The 15,526-nt window shown below is 54.8% G+C and overlaps 1 protein-coding gene across 1 annotated transcript in view; it reads right to left on the bottom strand.

Moving 5' to 3' along the window:
* Positions 1-15,526, bottom strand: part of LOC116954565 (fibronectin type III domain-containing protein 3B-like) — a 188,037-nt gene that overhangs the window by 131,401 nt on the left and 41,110 nt on the right. The window contains 1 exon segment of the mRNA XM_076052376.1: positions 10,815-10,992. Coding sequence (XP_075908491.1) covers positions 10,815-10,934 — 120 coding nt within the window. The 5' untranslated portion in view covers positions 10,935-10,992.

Raw genomic sequence — 15,526 nt, 5'->3', positions numbered from 1 at the left:
TATTCTTGCACCTGTACATTGGTTTTAATTCTAACGTCACCGCTAGTATTTAATCGCGCGGTGTTTTTAATAACACTGGGATGATTCTGGTGTATATATTCTTTTTTTTTACCAATGCCACGCGTGATTTATTTTCTCACCAAAATTTGTTAAAGGTGGAAAGGCGCGGGACAGGTGTGAAGTAAAAACAACAGAGGTGACTTAGTGGCCGTGCGCTCTGCTCGATGAACTCTGCCTTCCTGACTTTCATTCCTGGCCACGGCGAACATGAGTGGGCTGGCGACGTCTACACAACGGTCCTGGGTGCCTCCCCTCTAAACCGCCCCATCTTCACCTACATGCACTGACCAGAGTGGTGAAGTATGGTCAAAGAACTGCTTTGACTGAAATGGCGTGGGGGAGGGCCCCTTATCCAGCCGTGAATTGACACAAGGGCCTATTCATTATTTATTATCTTATATAACACAATGCACAGACTTCCCCTGTTACAGTGCGTCGTCTTATTTTGAACCGTCTCATTAGATGCGGAAGCCTTTGCCCGCTTCCGGAAGCCAAACTTTTACACCGTGATTGTTTGTATTTGTACTAAGGCTCAGAATATAATAATGAATGTTTCACCATCCTACATTTTGGTGGCCCCGTGATGATAAGTACCAGGCTGTGTCAATCCACAGCCAGTTTTGAGGCCCTTCACCACACCGCGTCAATCATACTTCCCCTACACTGGTCAGTGTGGCCTGGTGAAGGGGAAGTGGATATCGATCGCCACCGATGTTAGCCGCCACCAGCCAATCGAACTCGCAGTCAGTTCGGCGCGCTAACCGCTGCACAGCCGCTCCACCCGGTAACTTAGATGGCGCGACGAAAAAAAACGATTCCCCCGTACAGTTCCAGCAGGAGAAGCACACTTTTGGGGGGGCGGGGGTGGGGAGCGGTGACCTCGGCACGAGGTCTCAAGCCCTGCGGATCGTCCGGAACCTTCCTCGAGCCTCTCACGGGGGGGTGGGGGAAGCCCGCGAGAGGTCGCGCGGCGCGACACCGCTCGCTCGGCTCGAGCTCTGGGCCCTCAGAGCCACGATCCGACCCCGGGGATCCTACAGCAATGGAAACATTCCTTTCGGGTGACATCGCGAACCAACAGCCTCTGCCCGTTTTTTGTTGTTGTTGTTTCTCTTTCAGCAGAGAGGGCGGGCGGGGGGGGCAGAGGGCACCCCCCTACCCCTGCTCAGTGTCGACGGAAGGACAACATTTGTCTCGCCGCCGCTACCCGCGCGCTGTCTGGCGACGGAGTTTGGAGGCGTGTGGGACGGAGTTGGCAGGAGACGTTCGTCTCAAAAAGGCTGCTTCTCTTGCGTCGGGTGAGCCCAGCCGAGAGCGGTGGACGCCCCACACGGCCGCATTTTTTGTCTCGGTGATAGAGGGAAGCTCAGAGACTAAACACCCCAGAAAGAAGAACGGATAAAATATCAATCCGAGGTCGTGCGCGCCAGCGTTTCTTCGCATGAACAAACGCCGCCCGATATTTTCCAGGCGTCAAGAGCGTTACTGCATCAAACCACCGTGAACAGTGGCTCCTGAAGCCATGCATTGTGGTCCTGTTGACATTTCTGTTGCGGTGGTGTTATTCTTGTAATTTAGAGCTTTGTTTGCTGCCTAACAACATTGGTTTATTAAGCCAAAGGGCTAATGGACCAACACGCGTTTATTTACATGTAGGGGACACAGAGCCAAGTCGTGCTTATACAGTATATATTTATATTTTAATTGCCGAGCGCAGGCCCAAAGGCCCAAAATGTCAAGCCACGAGCAACAAACGGCACCGTCAAAATTGTACCAGATGAGAGTTGAGAAGTTTCTTGAATTGAGCGAGGGTTGTTATCGTCAGAGCGAGGGGGGGAACAGGGACGATGGGTGGGAGGAGGGAATCCCACTGTGGGGGGCAGCAGTGCCACCCACCTTTGTGAGTGGCACGCAAAGCGATTTCCCACCGCCCCCCCACCCCCCACGGAATCCAAGAAAGGAAAGATTTAAATTCGTCGGACAATGTGCATCCAACTCCGCTGCGCCGACCCTATCCGACGGCCGTGCCGGGAGTCTTCCCCACGCAGGTGGCTCGCTGCTGCCGAGCGAGCGCCGTCCCCCGTTCCCATCCACCGGCCGGCCACCAGTGGCAAGGCCTCGTGTAGCCGCCGATGGCAATTGGAACACGTGACGATGAACCGTAGCCTTCGGCCTTTCTCCCTCCTCCTCTGGGTCGGCTCTGCCAACATCTTTAGCCGCGACGGATCTCTCTCTCTGTCTGTTCCGGACCAGTCCCGAGTTCATTTGCGCAACTAGATGAGAATAAAAAAAATCCTCTATGAATGGCCTCCCCTCTGCAGGGCAGCCACGATTCAATTGGTCACCGCTCAGGACGGTGATTCTATTCCGTGGAGAGTGACATGACTCGACGGACTTAATGACTACCTGGCGTGGTGTGTGTGGACATCAGCACTTCAGAGACAAAGGCGGTCTGGCGTGGAGTTGCCCCCCCCCCCCTCGTGTGCCGTGTTTGGCCTTCATAAGTGCTCACTTACAAGCACTTGCCCTCCAACTGTTTTAGGCTATACAGGGGGAGAAACTTGACTTAAAGCTTTCGTGACTGCAGGAATTCATACTCTTTGGGTCTTTCTGTAAAGTCACGTAGCTAGAAAAATAAAAATAAATCACGACGTTTCGATCGCAACACAAGCATCCAAATAAAACACCTGGGATGCATCCCGCTTTCATTATTTATCCAAAGCGAAGAAGTCTTGAGCCTGGCTAGTGTTTGAACGGAACTGGGTGACCACCACGAACATACAGGTTGCCCACAGGGCTGTGTGGCTACTTTGTTGGTGGCGAGTTTTTACTTCCTCATCTGGTATGCAGGGGGTCATGGATTCGATCCCAACCCTAACGCCTGCTGTATATTTGGAGTTTGCGTGTCTCTCTCCGTGGTTGCGTGGATGTTTTCTCCGGGTTCTCCAGTTTTTCTCTCCACATTTAGAATCAACATTGCGCATTTTCAGTATCTGGCTACTGGCATGTACACTTCCACGCGAATAGCCACTTGGTTGAGCACTCATTTGTGATAGCTAAGTCGCTTCTGAAATAGAGCTACGTAGCTCAGTGGACTGTACCTGGTAAAATTTAAATAGTTTTTTTATATATATAGTTGGACAGCCGTGAGCTGTATCTCCATGCCGACATGCATTCATCAACCGGCACAGACGCAGGGGGAGGTGAAGTATGGTCAAAACACCCACGCAATCCGCGCGGAGGGGAGACTCAACACACTCGTCAATAACGCCGCGTGTGGCCTCGAAAGGGCAGGTGTATGCGATAGGCGACGTTTCGGGCAATGGCCCTCCTTCATAGGGCTCAAATAGCGGGGGGAGGGAGACAGAGTGGAAGAACACGAGATGGCAGATTGAACTCTGGGGGCCTGACGAGTATTCACTTTTCCCGAGATGTTTTCTGACGATCCTGTTTTTAAATCGGCACACGAATACTGCAGTTACCTCACAGTAGCTATTGGGTAACAGGCAAACCAACAATCTGTGTAGGCTACACAGGACGGGATGGGAGGGGGGGGTGGCTATTTGTCTCTCTGCGTGTTTTCGCCCGGACAAATTCTTGCCTCTCCCTCAGCACGTCTCCATTACTCCGGGCTAGCCGGTTGGTCCCCCTAATTACTTTCCCATAACCCCCTACCTGCCCTCATCCTGGCGCGAGCGCACCCCCCCCCCCCCCCACTCCCCACACCCCAGCGCTCACAAGACACCATTGTGTTACGCCTGACCGTCCGCTCCGACCGATGCGCAGATGGGGGGGGGGGGTGTCGGAGACCCCCAACGCAGAGGTGAGGAGAGAACAGCGGCACACACGCAACCTCCCGCAGGGCCCAGCAAGGCCGGCAAGCCCAGCAAGCCTGCACCCCAAATCCATCCACCTACACCATCCCCCCCCCACACACACCCTATCCCACCCACACGACCTACCCACCATCCAACAACAACAACAACCGCCATTCGCCACTAAGTGGTGGTGACGTCACCACGACGCTTGTGCCAGGCTATGTGCACCCTGAGGCCACGTGAAGTGTCGAACGCCCGCTGGCAGGAGGTCACGGGGCAGACCCAGGTGCCACGGGTCGACTGACTGAAATGACTGGCTGATGAACCACCTGTGCCCCCTACTGTGGCAACCTGCTGTGCTTTAGCCACCCGGCTCTCCGCTCGTTGTTGTGAGCGTCGCTCCTCCGCCCTCCTTTGTTGTTGGAGGGCGACTGCCTCCAACTGCCCAGTAGCGTCCTTCACAAGCCTCCTCCACAGAGGCCGATCTTGACACCGCTGGTACCAGTCATCGGCAAGTCCACTCAGCTCCACGTCCTCCTGTACCACATCACTCCATCTCTTCTCTAGCCCGTGCCGCGCCCGCTTAGCCCCCTCAATCCGGCCGAACAAAAGCTGTTTCGGCATGCGGTGGCTGGGCACGCGGGCTACATGACCAAGCCATCGCAGCCTTCCCCGCCGGAGGAGCTCACCGATGGGACTTTGCCCAGATCTTTCAAGGACTTGTGAGCTCACACAATCCAGTCTGGTTAAACCTAGGATGGATCGTAGGCAGGCCAGCCTAAATGTTTCTGACCAGCGAAGATGTTCCATTAGGGGGTCCACGTTTCGCAAGCGTAGAGAAGGGATGGAATGACCGTGGCCGAGAAGACCTGAAGCTTAGTGCGGAGCGACAGACCAGGTAGCTTCCACACAGCGTTACGCAACCGATGAAAAGATTTTGCCACTCGACTGATTCGGAGTGAGACCCCTGCTGTTAAACTGGAGCCAGTCACAAGCACACTGCCCAGGTATGGGAAACTCTCCACTCTCTCCACAACTGCCCCATCACCGATTGGGAGTTGTGGGGGTGGAGTGTCCCATGGTACAAAATGCCCAGACAGGTGCTTAGTTTTGGTGGGGCTGATGGTAAGGCCCCACCTCTTAGTGGTACGCTCCAGTCTCAGCAGCAGCGTCTCCAACTCCTCCTCTGAAGGAGCAGCTATTGCCAAATCATCAGCATACATAACGTGGTTGAGCAATAGGGAGCCATCCCTTGACCGCACCCGGGCATCGATCAGCCTCCCATTATATCTCTACCATATGGAGATTCCCCTGGTACAGCTATTGAAGGCTTCACGAACTACGTGGTCAAAATAGATGTTAAATAATGTGGGAGCCAGAGGACATCCCTGTCGCACCCCAAGGTGTACAGGGAATGGCTCTGACTCCCGGCCACGTAGTTTTACCCGGGCCCGCTCACCATCATAAAGGTCCTTAATGATCGTGAGCAGATGGTCAGGTACTCCAAAAGCACGAAGAACAACCCAGAGACCAGGCCTACTGATGGTATCATAGGCCTTGACCAGGTCAATAAAGCAGAGATGTAGGTCTTGTTGGAATTCCCTACACGTCTGCTGTAGCAGACGGACAGAAAATATGGCATCTGTGCAGGACCGCCCTTTCCTGAAACCGCATTGGGGCTCTGCAAGCCTCTCCTTAGCGTGCCTGGCAAGGCGATGTTGAATAATCCTTGCCAGGACCTTTCCCGGCACACTGAGGAGTGAGATGCCCCTGTAGTTGTTACAGTCTGTGCAGTCCCCCTTCTTAAAAAAGGGGGACCACCAGGGCATCCTTCCAATCCTGCGGAACCCGTCCAGTGGTCCAGACTGTTGTTATGATGTCATATAAGGCAGTCTGTGCACAAACGCCGCCCTCCCTCAGCATTTCGCTTGGGAGATCATCTCTGCCCGCTGCCTTTCCTGGTCTCAGACTCCGGATCACCTTCAGTACTTCCTCAACAGATGGCACCTCAGCCAGACACTCACAGGGGGTGACTTCTTCCAATTTTTGAGGCACCGCAGCCTCAGCAGGGTCATCCTCACTTTGTGCCACGATGTTTTCCTGGCTGAGGGATTTTCCCTCCCCCAGGACCTCACAGAAATGCTCAGCAAATCTGCAAACCTGTTCCTGGGGGTCGGAGATTGGGTCACCGTTTTTTCCCCTAATGATGGTAATAGGTGTGGTGCTGCAGATTACTTTTTTGACCACCACCCATCCTTGCAGCGCCTCACGGCTCTCCGAATCTCCGAGCGAAGGCTGCGGTAAGCCTCCTCATTCTCTGACATGGGATTCTGTAGCCAATGACAGTGGGCCTGTCGCTTTTTCTCAACCATCCTGAACACCTCCTCTGTCAGCCAGGGTCTCTGGGGAGGTCTGGACCGCGTACCCAAAGCAGCCATTGCAGCTGCATGAGTCACAGTCCTAAACCTCGCCCATTTACCCTCGACATCAGGAGGAGTCGGGGACGATGCCAACCCCAGCCGCAAGCGATGATGAAATTCTCGCTTGCAACTTTCATCAGATAACTGAGACCAGGCCACTTTAGGTTGGAATGGGGTCCTGGGTGTACACCCACCACCGGAGTGGATGAATGGCAGGCGCTTCTTACAGATGACTAGTAGATGGTCAGAGGGCAGATCAGCTCTACGGTAGGTCCTGGTGTCAAAGACATGGGCTCGCATCCGCTCTCCATCACTGTGTGGTCCAGCAGATGTTCTTGCTTGGACCCGGCATGCATCCATGATGTTGTGTGGATGCGCCGATGCCGGAACAGCGTGTTGGTAATTACAAGCCCATGGGCTGCACAAAAATCTAGCAGCCTCCTACCGTTGTTATTGAGCTGATCTGGCCCATGCCCTCCAATCACTCCAGACCAGGTGCCAGTATCATGACCAACTCGGGCATTGAAACACCCAACATGATGACTCTATCCCGAGGGGCCACTTTAGCCAGCACATGTGACAGGAGGTCATAGAAGGCATCTGACTCATCGGCTTTGCCTGCATCCCTCCACGGATGTTCATCTTCGGTGGGGGCATAAGTAACCACGACCACCATTCCTCACCTCCGGTTGATGGGAAGGCGAGCCCAAAGTAGCCTGGGGCTTACAGCTTCCCACACCTCACCGCCATGCTCCCATGCCCCCTTCATTCTTTTGTTCAAAAGAAGAGCCACACCCTGTTGTTTGGCAGTCTGCTGCCCCGAGTAGAGGACTGTCCACCCCTCATGGTGGCAGGAGCCAGAGCCGGTCCACCGGACCTCCTGAATGCCACATAGATCCAGGCGGTACCGGTCCAGCTCCCGACAGAGGAGTGGCAGCCTCTCCTCCGCAGTGAGCGTTCAAACATTCCATGTGGCCACCCTTAGTGGTTTTTCGTTGTTTCTGGAGGAGCCCCGAGGGTAGATATTCAATCTCCTGGCTCCGCCAATTGGGGTTTGGCCAGGAGACGTCATAGACGCCTGGTCCCCCGGGGCCTCCGGCACAAGCTTATTAGTTATATACTTAATTCGCGGTTTAGTGGTAATTAATTGAAGGTGGAGTTGTTACCAGCCCCTCGCACCCATCCAGAGCCCCCGTTTAGCCCCTGTGGTGGACACATATGCCATGAGGGGAGGAGCCAATCACAATTGGACCTCCCCCCACAGCACTGTCCACGACAGAGTTGCCCGTCCGGCACCGCGAGGAGGTAGGGGGTTGTTTTGATGATGGAACCCACCATCCACCCACCCCATCACCCACAGCCACCCACACCCTATCCCCCCACCCTACCCCGCACCCACCCCATCCCATAACCACCCACATGCACCCCCCCCCCCATCCCATCCAATCTCCCTCACCACCCCACACGATTCCAGCCACCCTAGTCCCTCCATTTAACCCCATGGCACCCCCACCCCATCCAACCCCATACTCCCTGCCACCCATCCCAAAACCACTCACCCCATCCCACTCACCCACACATACAATCCCACTAATCCACGCCATCCCTCCCACCCACCCACCCACAATCCCCGCCACCCACCCACCCCACCGAAGTTAACCATGGACAGCTTCATAGCATAGTGCCATTCGCTGCAGCAACACCAATTAACGTGCATTGATGAGAAAATAAATAACATGTTTTAAATCCCAGTGCTCCACCTCGTAACATGAGAAGAAATAAAATGTGTAAACCGCAATTGGCGCAATACATATCTATATACATATCGGATTGCAGAGATTGGGCAATTGTTGGTAGCGGCGCTGAATTGTCACCCGCTGGCTGCTGCTTCTGCTGCATTCCCACTCATCTGTGATTCCTCCACGTGCCTCTGAGTCATCCCCGCTCGCTCGCTCTTCGAGAGCGAGCGAGGCCTGTGCGGGCATGTGATTACTTGAAACTCTCAACATTATTATTACAATAGCAAAATCGAGTAAACACTTCTTCCTCTTTCATCTGGGTGAGTGGCGTAACGCGGTTGGCATGGGCTCTGCTCCAAGGAATGCATAGAACAGAGGGGTGAACTTGTCCAACATTCCCCTGCATCCCCCACACCCAACATCCCATGGGTATCGGTGCAGTTGCACCGCCTGCACGCTCGATCTGGCGTTTTGTACAAGCTGGCCGATGTGTCCGTGCCGTCGCGAGGGCAGGTGGCAGGTTAAAGGCCAGGTGACCGTCACTAGGAAGTCGTCGATTTCTGATTAATAAAACCGGAGCACCCCGTAGCCCCCCTCGTTCCCTGTGCACCCCCCACCCCACCATCCCCAGCTTATGCAGTAGTAGTACTATGGGGGGATGGGCAGGGGGGGGGACAGTGGAGTCGGGGGAGGCTCCAGCCGCTTTAACTACCGCCCGTTTCCGCTCGGCTAACCGCACATGCGGTGGGCTCACAGTGGCGGATGTGGCCGGGATGTTGTTTACTGCCCATCCTGCTCTAAAAACGCCGCTCCGCCGATTCAGTTATCCCGCTTCACTGCTCGCTTACATCATCACCATCGCCATCATCATGATTATTTATATCACGGGGGGAGGTGACGAGGTCCGGCGGTCACGTTCGCCGCTTGTTTGCGTGCAGAAGTTCGCCGTTCGAATCCGAAAGGCCGCCCCGGCGGTTATTGCTGCAGGCAAGTTAACCAATTGGGTCGAGGCTCAAAAGAAAGCCGTCCCTTGGTGTGGAACAAATCAGATTCAAGGACAATGCATATATTATCATAGTAGTTTTTTGTTTGCATTTTGACTGCAGGTACTGTGGTTAATGCAGACATGGATCCTTGTAAAAAGGTTTCAGTTTTGTTGGCAGAAAAAAGGGGGAAAACCGTATTATTACATTTTGGTACAGGCAAAGGAGGTCTAATGATCCCGTGACGTTATTCGGAAAAAAAAGAGCGGGGCCTTCGTGCGCATGCATCGCGCTGTCCAAATCGGACCAAATTCGAAAAGAAAAAAAAACAGCCTCTAATTACTCATTGGGATTACACCGCAACCATTGCCACCTTCCAACTGCCAGTCTAATCCCAGGTCGCATGCCAGCTGCTAAATTAACCTGGGAGCCGCACGGGGACAGCTGCCACTGGGCGCGTGCACCCGCCGTGACATTATTCACTTGTCTGAGCCGGGAAGGCCTTTGAAAAGCTGAAGACTTTTTTTTCCAGGAGTTAGGGGAGCAGAAACATGGCCACTGTGTGTGTGGTTCCAAATTGATCATTTAGCAGGGAAACTTTTCAGCATTGGGGTGTTTTGGCCAATACCCGTTAACTTGTGTTGTTTGTTTAAACCATGGGAGGAAACCAGTAGAAACCAGAGGAAATCCATGCAGCACAGGGAGAGAGAACACATACAAACTCAACACAGAAACCAGCCTGAGTCGGGAATCAAACCCAGGCCCCCCCAAGAATAGCATTACTGACATTCTGGGAATATTTTAAAGGGGTGGGGGGGGTGTGGGGGTTTTCAAGGCAAAATGTGTTCTTTTACTTGTTTTGACGTTTCTGTTTGGTTTATTTTTAGCTCAGGCGTTTAATAATTGTTGCCTCCTCGAACGAAGCGAGTTCTAGAGCAGGAAAAAAATAACCAACGCTGTCCATCCATCATCCGTCCGGGTGTCCTCTTTGGCTACTCCATTCATCTGCCTGTCTGTCCATCTGTGTGTCCATCCATTAATTCGTCTCGTCCATCCATTCATCTTCTGTCCATCATTACGCATGTCTCTCTGTCCCATGTGTCTGTTCATCAGTCTATTCCATCTTATCTGTCCATCCGTCCGGCCGTTTGATTTTTCAATGCCACTTGCCCCCTTCGATCCTCTTAACAATAACAAAATAATAATAAAAGAATAATAAAATAATGACAACTCAGCAGGGCCCTTGTGAATTGTTATGGAACTACACGAGCCGCCGACCTCGACACTGCCGCGTCGAGAACGCGCTGTGCGTGCGTACGTGCATATGTGTATATACGCACATGTGTGTGTGTGTACGCGCGCGTATGCGTGTGGGTGTGGGTGTGTGTGTACGCGCGCATATGCGTGTGTATGTGTGTGTGTACGCACGTGTGTGTGTGTGTGTGTGTGTTTACGCGCGCGTATGCGTGTGTGTGTTTACGCGCGCGTATGCGTGTGTGTGTGTTTACACGCGCGTATGTGTGTGTGTATGTGTTAACGCGCACGTATGCGTATGTGTGTGTACGCGCGCGTATGCGTGTGTGTGTGTGTACGCGCGCGTATGCGTGTGTGTGTGTGTGTGTACGCGCGCGTATGCGTGTGTGTGTGTGTGTACGCGCGCGTATGCGTGTGTGTGTGTGTGTGTACGCGCGCGTATGCGTGTGTGTGTGTGTGTACGCGCGCGTATGTGTGTGTGTGTGTGTGTACGCGCGTATGCGTGCGCCCGCGTCACGAGCACTCGCGCCAGGGTCTCACCTGCTGCGTGGCCTCCCCACCGCCGAGCATCGGGACAAGCGGCGGCGGCAGCTCGGGACTCAGCAAAGGAGGAGCCTCCAGCAGCGGCTGATCCATCATCATCATGGCCACCATGTACATCCAACGGGGCCGGGGGGGCTCTCACCACGGGAGGGGGAGGCCCGCACGCACGCACCACCTGTTGCCAGACGCGCGAGCGCAGAGACGGGCGGACGCCCGCAACCCGGTTAACAACGCGGATTTGCATGGCGCGTCGGTGTGAAGCGCGTCTTCAAGAGTACCGTCGAGAAACGGCGAGCTACGTTTCCTTCGCAGAGAGGAGGCGTTTGGTCTCCATGTAGCGACGTAGGTCTCCGAGTATATGGGCCTCCGCGCGAGCCTTGTGGGTTCCCCTATCGTTAATTTGCGGTCGCCGTGCAAGTTTATGGGTCAGAGTTCATGCAACAACAGGGTCTTCACCTCAAACCGCAGTACAGAAACAGCGGGCATTATTATTTTATAGAATGGCATCGGTCTCCATGTGAATATACATTTGGTTGTTTTTGGATAAATGACCCTCATCGCTATACCTTTGGGGAGCAGAACAATACAATAATATCGCAGCACGCAGCCCTTCTAATGTGCATTTGTGCAAGGATGCGGCCTATATTGAAGTCAAATGACTGCCACCTGGGCAGATGAATTTTGTGAAACGGATTATTGGTGAGCTGAACATTTTTTAAAAATCGATTTAAAATTACAAAATCGATTGCACGGACGCAGGTTACAGAATTATGTATTTGAATTCCCCCAACTTTATTGAAACACCCCCTCACGTTGCCCACAAATCGTACGTCGCATTTTCACAATTCACAAATCGTCCTCGTCGCCGTCATCGTCATCCTTGCCATCGAAGCATTTTGCTCGGCAAGACTTTCGAAAGGCTCTCTCCTTATTTGGAGTGCCCCTGCGCTCCACGCGAAAGATTTTTCCCGGAAATAACAGCACGTTATGTAACCCCCCAACCCCCCCCCCCATCCCTCCCCCCATTAATAAGCCCAAGCCCCATCTGTTAGCGTCGGTCCTGCTCAATCACACTCGTCTGCCAGTCGCCAGCGTCAACGTTTTACAACGAGAACTTTCGCCGTCACGGAAAGTCCTCGAAGCGAGAAAATTGTACTTTGCTTGCGCCGCGTCGATGGGCAGGAAGGTCGCTCACCGCAAGGTACCGACTGCTGCGCGCCGCTACGGGGATCTGGCCGATTTAAAAGGCCACTTGAGGGTTTGGCGCGCGATATGTTCACGACAACAAACACAAAAGGTCCCACCCCCCTCCACACATATGCCTCAGCAGATGTTTTTGTTGGGGCAAGTGCTGTAAGCGAGTAGCAAACCTCTCATCGCGCGTTCATCCACCATCACTGCTGCGGCACAACAACACAATCTACACTCACGCACTCGCTCGCGGCACCGCAGGTCACAACAACACGAGGACAAAGATCCCCCGTTTCGCCTTAACAGACTGTTGTGGCAAGCGCGGTGAGCGAGTAGCACTTACGAAGGCCGGCACGGCACACGAGGGGGTGGGTGGCCAGCACCACGACCAACCACCTTCGTCTCCCCAAATGACGACGATGTTTACACATCGCACCTGGTGCTCATTTTAGGCCGAGTCGACCTAGGGGAGGTTCAGGACAGGTTCAGATAACCATCACTGGATGTCAGCCATGAGCGGGAATCAAACACGGGTCGCCGGTTTTATAGTGAAGTGCACTAACCGTTGCACCACCGCTCCCCTATGACAACCACCGCCGCAACCACCACAACAACGGCCGTCCCCACCGAGTTTAACAACCACCATCACCACCGCATCACTTAAAAGAAACTACAACCACCAAGTTCAAATCCTGATTGGGGGTTGATTCAACCCACAAACATTCTCGGGGTCAATATAAATGAGTACCCACTTTGTGGGGAAGCCAAGAGTGGGCAATCTATTTGGATGACTCGCCTCCTCCGTCAACGGAATGTGGAATTTCCACCACTGGCTCAGAGGCTGACAACAGGAGACGATCGCTGCCCAAACGCTCGTCGACCACAGCCGTCCTCCAAGGGCAGGTTCACGTCGCTTTGGCGACGGCGACCTTCGACCCGCCGTGACCTTCCATCCGACCCCCCCCCCCCGCTCCCCCAAGGAGCCTTCGCTTGAAAAACTCGGCCGGGTTGGGCTCTCCGGACCGCCGGGCTTCTCGGAACGCGGACGGGTCGCGGCGACCTCCGAGTCCGAGCCAAGCGGGAACGTCCCCCCCCCCCCCCCCATCCGCCGAGCGACAGCGGCGGGACGCGGGCCGTCTGACGGACGCGAGATAAAGCGCCGCGACATCCCGGGGAAGTATTCCTGCGCCTGCGGCGCGGGCGCTCGCAAGAGGGACGCGGCGGCCTCGGAGGCCGTCGGGGGGAGGCAACGCGCCAGAGAGGACGCCCACCCTTGCGTCGAGGGCTCGGGGGGGGGACGACTTCATCCGGCGGTGGATCAATCGTGGCCGGTGACGACGATTGACGATGATCCCAAGGGATTGCAGAACGAGGTGGCTCGAACGTTCAGGCGGAAAAAGGCGAACAAGATTTTACGCGCAAAAGAAAAGAAAGAGAGAGGATCGATTGACGAGGTGGCCCTCGTGGTTCGGGGATCCCGGCGCTTGAGCTCGCGTGGCCGAGCCCCTTGGGAGGACCGAATCTCGAGCCTCGGGGCGGCCCACTCGTTAAAAGAATCGGCCCACGACCGAACCATCCGGATGGCGCCCGATGCCGTCGAATCACGAACGGCAAGGCGACTTTGCGGGGGGTCATCAAAGTGGCGCCGCCGGTGCGGGCAGGAGAGCCCAGTGGCAGTCGGTTATGTGTGACGTCACCACCCCCCCGGGGTAGCTCTTCGACGTGCCCGCCGCCTTACGTTTGAACGTTAAACGGCCGCCGTGGGTCGCGCGGCCGCGACGTCACTTGTGGGGGGGGGGGGGGGGTAGAAACGACCGCCGAGTTGGAGGCAGCGTCGACAAACTCGTAATTAAGACGAGGGCGAAGAAAGCTGAACATTTGGCCACGGAAAGAAACGGCTAATCATCACACAGAGACACTCTGTCACGATTCCAGCTACAGCCTGAGAAGAAGCTGGCCGGGGTGGTGGATTTAATATTATATTATTATATCAGCGCCAAAAACATTTTAAAACGTGGAATATATTTTTTGGTAGCTGCCTTTTTATCTTGATATATTTATTTTTTAGCCGTGCGTATTTATTTCTTTATTTGGCGTCGGACAAAAAATGGAGCGACTGTGCGGTCACGCGCTGGAAGGGACAACAGGGCCAAGCATTGATGCGGCCGCAGCCGCGGCACAGCCAACGCAAACGGCGCTCTGCTGCTGCTGCTGCTGCCCGCACAGCGTCGCGATTCACACAGCCTCACCACCGCAACAGCACAGGCCCCGGGGCCAATACACCCTCACACGCACCGCTCTCACCCGCCACTGTCACTCACCACACTCACCCAAACCCCCTCACCCACTACCCGGCACACTCACCCGGCACACTCACCCGGCACACTCACCCGGCACACTCACCCGGCACACTCACCCGGCACACTCACCCGGCACACGGCACTCTCACCCACCACACTCACCCACCACACTCACCCAAACCCCCTCACCCACTACCCGGCACACTCACCCGGCACACTCACCCGGCACACTCTCCCACCACACTCATCCAAACCCCCTCACCCACCACCCAGCATACTCACCCACCACACACCCCTCACCCCCATGATACAGGCAGGCAGCCCCATACCACCCACCTCCCCGTCGAGTCACGTTCTACACCTACATTGCAAAACACAATGTGTGAAAGCCAGAGCTTCGTACGGTTGGATTCCGTCTCCTGACACAACGGTGGAAGTTTATTAAATTCCCACCAACGTCGCCCCCCCCGCCCCACCTCCACAGCATCCATCCACCCAGCACAGTTGAGTGAATGGGTTAGTCGATCGCCAGATCGCGTGTGGTCGGGGTAAAGCAGCGTGTGCTTACTCCCACACACCGGCTGGTTGGAAACCAGCATCATCAGGGCGGTTTTTTTGGCCAGAGGCGAGACATCGTCAGGTCGATTGGAAACGTCGCCGCGTTTGCTCTCCAGCGCGCGCGCAACCGGCGGTGCCAGATGTAGTACCCGATTGACACGCTCCGTTCGTGTGGCTAAACCTCGCGCCGGTCGGTCGTGTCGGGTGGAGGTGGGCGCACGACACACTGATCTGAACCCAAAAACACTTTGTTGTCAATAACATTCATCGCGAAAGAGACCGCACGTGCAAATCCTTCACTTGTTGGCGTTCAGAATGGGATTCTCTATGACCACGCGAGAGTCCAAATTGGGGACGAGCATTTATTGTCAAGGGATGCCTCGACACGCAAAGCAGCTACGGGAAAACGCACGGGGACAATGGCGAAACTAAACAACGCATCGTGAAGAAATGTTAGGAAAGCGGTGGCGCCGTGGTGAGCACGCTAATGAAACCAGCAACCCAAGTTGAATTCCGTGATGCGGCTAACGTCGGTGACGAGCGATAACTGAACCGGTGGCGAGCCTCCCCCACACCCAGCCTTCACCACCCTGCACCTACCAGTGCGGTGAAGTATGGCTATGAGACCGCCATGACAAATAGGCTGAACGCATACGTAAT

This window comes from Petromyzon marinus, chromosome 55 (genome assembly GCF_048934315.1).
Source record: "Petromyzon marinus isolate PM22_M1 ecotype Great Lakes invasive population chromosome 55, UKy_Petmar_22M1.pri1.0, whole genome shotgun sequence".
NCBI lineage: Eukaryota > Metazoa > Chordata > Hyperoartia > Petromyzontiformes > Petromyzontidae > Petromyzon > Petromyzon marinus.
This window is presented reverse-complemented; position numbering and strand designations above follow the sequence as displayed.